Here is a 7,952-nt window from a genome sequence, read left to right on the forward strand (position 1 = left end):
ATATATAACAATAGGCGAAAAAGGACACGTGGATCTATCTCTGAAAAAGAGGTACCGTAGGGGAAAGAATATTGCACGCACAGAGTGCATGTGCTGCGCGGTATGTACTCTGCCGGGTAACAATCAATGTGGCACGGCATGGTTTAAGTTGGTAGGTCGTTTCAATAATGGGCACTTCCGGGAACCATTCACTTTCTTTAGAAAAAGGAGTTCCTTTAACTGTAGTTGTAGTTATTATTGGTTGAGTAGTAGTTTGTAGTAGGCCCCTTAAAATGGCAAAAGACATTGCTGAGCTATATATAACAATGTATTGAGGAGAAGCAATAACATGCTCATGGTTATAAAAATTGGTATATCTGGAGGTTCATTCGTACCACACACCCTCCGTTCGGTACCAGTTGCGCATCATTTACCCATCAGGTACTGTTATGTAACTGTTAAACATACTCGTATGTTTCCATTTACCGTTTTTGTGTTCTATGCTTTTATAAGTTAAAAATCTTTTAATAAGAAGTCTTATACAGGGTGTATGCGGAGGAATAGTCGAAATTTCGGGAGGTGATTCAACAGCTCAAATGTAACAAAAAATATTCTCATCATTTTGGCCCGATTCTCAATAGTGTCCAAGATATTTGCATTTTTGGACTTTTCTGTCGAAATTCGCGTTTTTCACCATAAAAACGGCCGTAACTTTTCTATCCTTTATCCTACAACAAATCCGCTTATTCCAAACGAAAGAGCATTAAATTTCCTATAAATTTGCCCAATACAGAGCCTCATAACGTTTCTAATAACAATAAAAAGTTTTACTTTAATGTCTAAAAAATTCGTTCTCGATGATTTCTTATTAAACTTTTCAACTGCATTTTTTTCAATGATTAATGAATCAAGGAGTCACATAATTGCAGAAAATGTTGCGCATTTATTGAGCTTCAAGTCCATATGGATTTTTTTGGTTTTTAATAAAACCCTACCCCGAACAGAGGGGTGTAAATGCAGAAAACTGGAATTTTGCGTAACCAACTTTTCACTACTAATTTACTCAAATGTCAATTTTTTGGAGAAGGAACAAAAAGAAAAGTAAACATTTTAGTTTTCTAACAATTATTATTTAATAAAACGGAATTAAATAATAAAATATTCGTCTAAAATTAAAAGTAACACAAATAAATAAATAAATAAATAAATTCAACAGGTGCTTCTTAAAACTTACTGGAAGCCAATCGTTCAGTAAGTTCTAGCTAGCAATCTTTCTTCATCTACGAAGCGTGAAAAGTATCAGCATGTTTCTTGCATAATAATTAACTTGTACTGGGGCTCTGCAGAAGTAGGAAATTAGAGTTTACCCATAGGTTGGGGGTTAAAAGTTGGCGGGACAAGTGAAATATGGCGGGGGGCAGGGTGCGGAGAAAATTGTGGATTAAAGGGTTGTAGTTCAGGGAGGAAACGTGAGCTGAATTATACATGAGAAAATAACAAATCTATGTCTTAGGACATTTTTGTTCGTTTGTTTTTTTTTTCTCTCAATAAGATAATTCTCTTTCTTTTACTCACTGCTTAATAATAAGAGAATCGCGCAGATTATTGATTTTCTCGATTTGAACCGTAAAATTTGAGTTTGTGTGCGTGTAAGGCGCCACGGTAGCCGAGCGGTTAAGAGGCGAGACCTGTAGAGCTAAGATGTATTGTTGGTTTAGTGGGTTCAATTCCCGGTGTCTAGGCCTTGGATTTTATTAAATGGTTAATAACAGAAATTTAAAGTAAAGTACGTTTACTAGTCGCCTCTGTCCACGATACCTAATTTGGTAGTTGGACATCAAGCCCGCCTAAAAAAATAGGCAAAGGTTTTTTGAAAATTATAATGCACGTATTTGTGTACCTACTGAAGTCTAAAAAATATGAGACCATTGGTTCCCCGGAGCTTTTTCCAGCGCACTGCCGGATTCTAGATAGCTTTCCCTCGTTACTGACAACTCTGTCCTTCACCGGGCAATGAGCTGTAATAAGAAGCTCTTTGGAAGAGAATGATATAAGGGAATTGCTGGATTCGAACCTGAGATCTCAGTGTGGGAATCTAGCCACTCTAATCCTTTCCCTAAGCTATCCAAAACCATTCTAGGGGTCTTATAATAACCGCAATCTAAGGAAACAGCCTACGTTCCATCTTTTCGGACCAAAATTTCAAAACCTTACTCTTTTACATCTTCGAATCCTCATTACCCACTCAGAATCTCACTGAAAATCTCAAAAGATTATGGAGATTACGATAACGATGCGTCATACCCAGAAAGGATGTACATCTTCCGCCAAACATCCTGGTAACTACGCAGACTTTGTATGGAAAGATTTTTTTTTTTTCTCTTTCAAGCCGGTCGCCAGTCTGTATCACAAATACACCTTAGCCATCCATCTATTTTACACGGATTGCATGAGTCCCCTGAAGAGTTCTACAAAGATTTCAGAATAGCTTCTTTGCCAAACTGTTTGCTAAAAAGTAGTAATACCATGAAAAAACATAAAATTAAAAATATCTACAAAACGGAGCCGAATCGAGCCATAGTTTATATGGAATTTTTTGTTGCAAATGATGCCCAGAATCGCCTCCCGAAGTAACGGTAGTCTTATGCTGAACACCCTGTATATTCCCGGGCCCCAAAATCCTGTCGACTGCCCTGAATGTACCTTATTTTTTTTAGGGTGTCCTTTTTTGGAACTTTATAGAGTTGGCAACTCTAGGTATACCTCAATTGTGGTCGGGAGCAGTTTGACTTCGTAATATCTTTTTTTGGGGGGGCAGTTGCTGGAAGCATCTAAACTGCTGGATTTTAGTCGGATATAAAAGTAAAGTAATCGATTATTTTTTTTCAGGCGGAGTTTAACGTCCAAATACCAAATTAGGTGTCGTGCACGGGGGCGGAAGCATTTTCATTATAATTAACCATTTTTTCTATAACAAATAAAAAACTAGCTACACTCGGGATTCGATCTGGGGATCTCTTACTTAAAAATCGATGCTTCAAATCCACTACTCCTGCCCCTTTTTATTCACCTATGTATCCACCTAGCTGATAATGAAACCATCCACCACCTAGCCAACTTTAAAGACTTGAAAATTTAGTAAAAATGCAACGTTTAAAAATTATTACAATTATATTGATTGCTTTAAGAGACATAGATAGACCAGGCCTTAGGCACCAGATGATTTTTTTTTTTTTTTTGTACGAGCTCTTTCTAAGAGCACCCACATAATGCGATTGATTACCTGAATTGTTACACATCCTCCAACATTGTGTAGCAGCACAGACCATCTTCAAACACAACAGATACACACACGCCACCGGAAGTAGCATTGTAATGTTATGAAATATGTACATCACCTGGGGAAGTGAAGTTGTTTGGCCCTTTTCTATTGATCACACACATACAAAATGTAATAAACGGAAATATGAAAGGATCTTCTCGACTTGGAAGTGTCCTGTTACGTAGAAAGATAAATAGACAAACGTTTTTCCCCATAAGTATGCCAACTATTTATCCTTTGTAAATAACGGTACATATTTTAGGAAATCACTTCCCGTTATTATTTGAACACGTGCCTTTCTGAAGAATATCAGCTAACAATTGTCAAAAACCTAATATTTCCGCTTTGTCTACTGCAACATTCAGATATTTTTCAGTTTTTTATTATAGTCGTTCTATACCTACTATAAAAACCACCACAATAACCCAAATGTTGCAAATCTGAAAACACAAATAAATTAATTGAGTAATAACATGCTTTTATTTCAAAGCTTCGGGAGGAGAGAGCAAAAAATATGGCTATAACTAGTTTATATGTGTCTATAAAAGTGGTTTCATATTAGCCCGTAATATGGTGGAATTTTATAGTTCTTGGGTAATCAAAACAAGATTGAAACATATGTAATTATTATGAACTGCCTATTTAGTTTGCTGTACAGCAACAATTTGATGGACCAAAGTTCATCGGAGCGCGATTTATCCCAAAAAATCTTCGAATACAACTTCTTCTTATGGCATTTATTTCAAAATTATTCTTCCCCTTTATTGATCAATTCGGAAGTGCGTAATACATTGACGCAACAAGCAAATTTGACGAACGTAAAGTACAGCAAAAAATGTGAAATTAAAAAATAAAAATAAATAAATAAAGTAAAAACAAAACAAAATAATGCAATAAAATAATAAATAAGCAAATAAAATAAATCACTGGTAGGGCTTAAATGAAGGCCATCCAACGATGACCATCATAAGTCAGTTAAAGTAAAATATCGAATGGACCAGATGATCGCGAGGCCATCGGCGCCTCAGTCTGCGCGAGGTGGATTTGACGGGATGAGTTAGTGCAGGACAAGTTGCTGATTAAAAGAATATGGTGTAGGCAAAGTTTGGTGTGGAATTTGATCCCATTGGGACTGGGCAAGATCAGGAACAATTGGGATTCGCAGGTCTGTGTGGATGGTACGGTTTCTCTCGTCAAAATTATTCTAAATTTATCTTCTCCATAATTTCATAATTCCATACTGCTCTCTCTACTAACTCAAATCCTCTTGTACAGTCTCTCGCCTCCTCTGACATCCCTAACAATCCTACTCGCCGACTGAATCACCATTAGCCCCGCGACTTCCTTGTAGGCTGAAGAACTAAACGCCATTATTCTCCTATCTCTCCTCTCTCCTCTTCACATTCTCCTCTCTCCTATAGAGAGTGCTTCCGCTGGGTAGCTTCTCTCCCCCTGCTCTTCCCGTACCAGTTCATCTCATTCACCTCCTATTATTATATATACTATACAAATTGTAAATTACAAAATAAATACGAAAAAAAAAATCTTGAAACTAGAAACAAGCTCAATTTCCGCATTAAACTTAGTACAGGTTCTTTCTAGGTACTTTTCCTCTTTGTACCATTTAATCTTGTCTTAGAGCTTCAAAATTACACTTTTTATAGCATTCCATTGCAAATCTTAATTATTCTGGGTTGTGGAGAGGATTTATCTCTTAAAACTCTTTCCCTCAGGGTGCCTTTCCTTTTCCTCCCACTAGACCTTAGAGTGCACTGCTCTGGGTAGCTTCCTCTGCTTTTAAATTCCTAATTCAAAGAATAGCCCTGCTTGAGCAATACACCTGTCTAGGATCAGCTGACCGTGTAAATGTAGCGCCATCAGCTGAAACTATATAACATTTTAGAGAAACAGATAAAGTGGCTCACTATTTTCGTAGTGAACACAAAACTGTTAATAATTGTTTTTTTTGCATATAATTTGGGGAAAAAAGGGCTTTATTTATGATTGAACTAAAAAAAAGAAAAGTGTAAACATGAAACTGGGTGCCACGATAGCCGAGCGGTTAATTACCGCTCGTTATGTACCGAACCCAGTCAAGTCTATCTTATTTGCTGACGACTTCACAATTTATCTCACCGTGGACAGTGTAATAGACGGCCAACATATGTTACAACGCGTACTGGATAACTTAGCACAGTGGTCTCTCAATAATGGGCTTCAATTCTCTCCAGAAAAAAGTAAGTGTGTTGTTTTCTCCAGGCTAAGGCGGCATCAACCTACCCCCATTCTCCATATCAACGGAATGGCCATAAGTACTGGAAGTACTACCCGGTTTCTCGGCCTCATCTTTGATAAAACCCTTTCTTGGAGAGCACATATACAAGATTTAAGAGACCGAACTAGGAAGTCTCTTAATTTATTGAAGATATTATCTGGTACTCGATGGGGGGCGGATGGAGGAGTAATGATTAAAGTATATCGATCAGTCATTAGATCGAAAATTGACTATGGCTGTTTCGTATATTCATCAGCCAGGATGAACATTCTGAAGCAGCTCGACTCCATACACAACCAGGGAATCAGGTTATCCTTGGGAGCGTTTAAGAGTAGCCCTATAGTGAGTATGAATGTTGCGGCAGGAGAACCCACATTATACTATAGGCGTCGACAATTAGCACTAGCTCTTTATGTCAAACTGATCAGCAAAACATTAAGTCCATGTTGTAGAATAATTAGTCGCTTCCCGCTGGAACAACGATACAATAGGGCTGTACGTGCAACTAGACCATTCGGATTGAGATGTAAGCATCTATTGTCCGAATACAATTTGTCCATCCCACCAATGTTTACATCCAACAACATTCAATAGCACCCTGGTTAACCCCACCCATAGTAGTGGACTCATCTCTCCTTAAATATCCAAAGAATTCAACGCCAAAGAATGTTTATAAACAGTGTTTTTTAGAAAAATTGGAGCGCATGAAGTTGACACATGTGATTTATACAGATGGATCAAAAAATTCACAAGGTTGTGGGGCAGCTGTTGTTATCCGTGATAGGGTATACAAATTCAGCTTGCCGCCCATCAGTAGTGTCTATCTGGCAGAGATGTATGCCATCTACAAGGCATTGGTAACTGTGGGAGGCATTGTGGGGAACATAGCGATATGCTCAGACTCCACAAGCTCCCTACTCTCCCTGAGACAAATGTACTCGAAACACCCAATTGTACAGAACATCCATGCATCGCTGTACAATTTGAGACAAGAGGGGACAAATGTAATATTCGTTTGGATACCAGGCCACTCCGGAATAATGGGGAATGAAACTGCTGACGTGGCAGCAAAGGCGGCAGCCAATATGGAGTCTACGGTCCAAAGACATCTGCCGGTTGATGTGATCAGGGAGATCAAAATAAAAGTCCTCCAGGGTTGGCAGGATGAGTGGACCTCAGTAACTGCTAACAAACTGAGGGAAATTAAAGATATCGTCACACCCTGGGACAGTAGTTACAGAGGTAACAGAAGGGAAGAAGTGGTGTTAGCTCGATTGAGGATCGGCCACACTCGACTAACCCACGGATATTTAATGAATAGAGATGCGGCGCCGATTTGCAGCTCCTGTGATGTCCCCCTTACAGTGAAGCATATAATGCTAGACTGTTCCAGGTATAATAGGAGTAGAGTATCTAGTCACATACCAGGGAGAATAGAGGACGCTCTCGGCAATGACCAGAGCACTATCGATAGAGTCATAAAGTACCTGCAAGATATTCACATATATAATTATATCTAGATGTACCTGAAATTACTAAATTGTAAATAATATTAAATAGTTGATAATCTTTAGTGATATTGTTAGTGATAATACTGTGATAATATTATATTACTGTGATAACTACTGTGATAATACTGAATCTGTTAATCATATTTTTAAGGACATTGTTATAAGTTGAGACTAGACCCGCAATGCTAATATGTATTGTGGTACTGGGTTCGATTCCCAGTCTTAGGCCTTGGATTTTATTTAATGGTTTATGAAAGAAATTTACAGTAAAGTATGTTTGCTAGTCGCCTCCGTACACGACACCTAATTTGGAAGTAGGACGTAAAGCCCCGCCTGAAAAAATAGGCAATTACTTTACTTGACTTTTACTAACAATACCAATATTTCTACTTAGTTTTGTCTGCGTTCTTTCTATTGAGCTTCGTAAAAGTTTTAGTACTCCTTCCTAACGTGAAAGCTGGTTGGTGCCCATGTTGTAGAGCATTCTTGAGCCGAGAATTCTCGGTTTCGCTAAGCTAGCATGAAATTTCTTTTTGGATTTGCTATTCCTGAGACAAATCTATCTATTTTTGGCAGAAAAAAGCTTAAATGAAATAAACAGATAAAAAATAAATTATATTTAAACTCCCTTGTTTAAAATAAAGAGGGATAAAATGAAGAAAAGCAGAAAATCAACAGAATTTGATAGATTAAAGAAACATGTGTAGGACAAGAAGAATTTAATGATGCTACAAGCAAAAGCTTAAGCGTAACTTCCATGTATTTATTTTTTACCATCGTGAAAGATGACGCTCTGTTCCATTAAGTTTTGGTGAAGCGTTAAGTTTAACATGGTATATGATGGAAAGGTAATTTATACCAATTT

At 37.7% G+C, this 7,952-nt stretch overlaps 1 protein-coding gene across 1 annotated transcript; it reads left to right on the plus strand.

The window, feature by feature from the left end:
* Positions 1 to 6,280: 6,280 nt before the first annotated feature.
* On the plus strand, positions 6,281 to 7,096 carry LOC141448491 (uncharacterized). The gene has a single exon (XM_074116870.1). It carries the CDS (start codon positions 6,281 to 6,283, stop codon positions 7,094 to 7,096), a length of 816 nt encoding a protein of 271 aa, XP_073972971.1.
* Positions 7,097 to 7,952: the final 856 nt, after the last annotated feature.

This window comes from Rhodnius prolixus, unplaced genomic scaffold, assembly GCF_049639745.1.
Source record: "Rhodnius prolixus isolate KJV_2025 unplaced genomic scaffold, Rpr scaffold_2, whole genome shotgun sequence".
NCBI classification, from domain to species: Eukaryota; Metazoa; Arthropoda; class Insecta; order Hemiptera; family Reduviidae; genus Rhodnius; species Rhodnius prolixus.

What these genes read in the sequence shown, in the direction of transcription:
- LOC141448491 (XM_074116870.1), top strand. Translation starts at nt 6,281, where the DNA reads ATGAAGTTGACACATGTGATTTATACAGATGGATCAAAAAATTCACAA.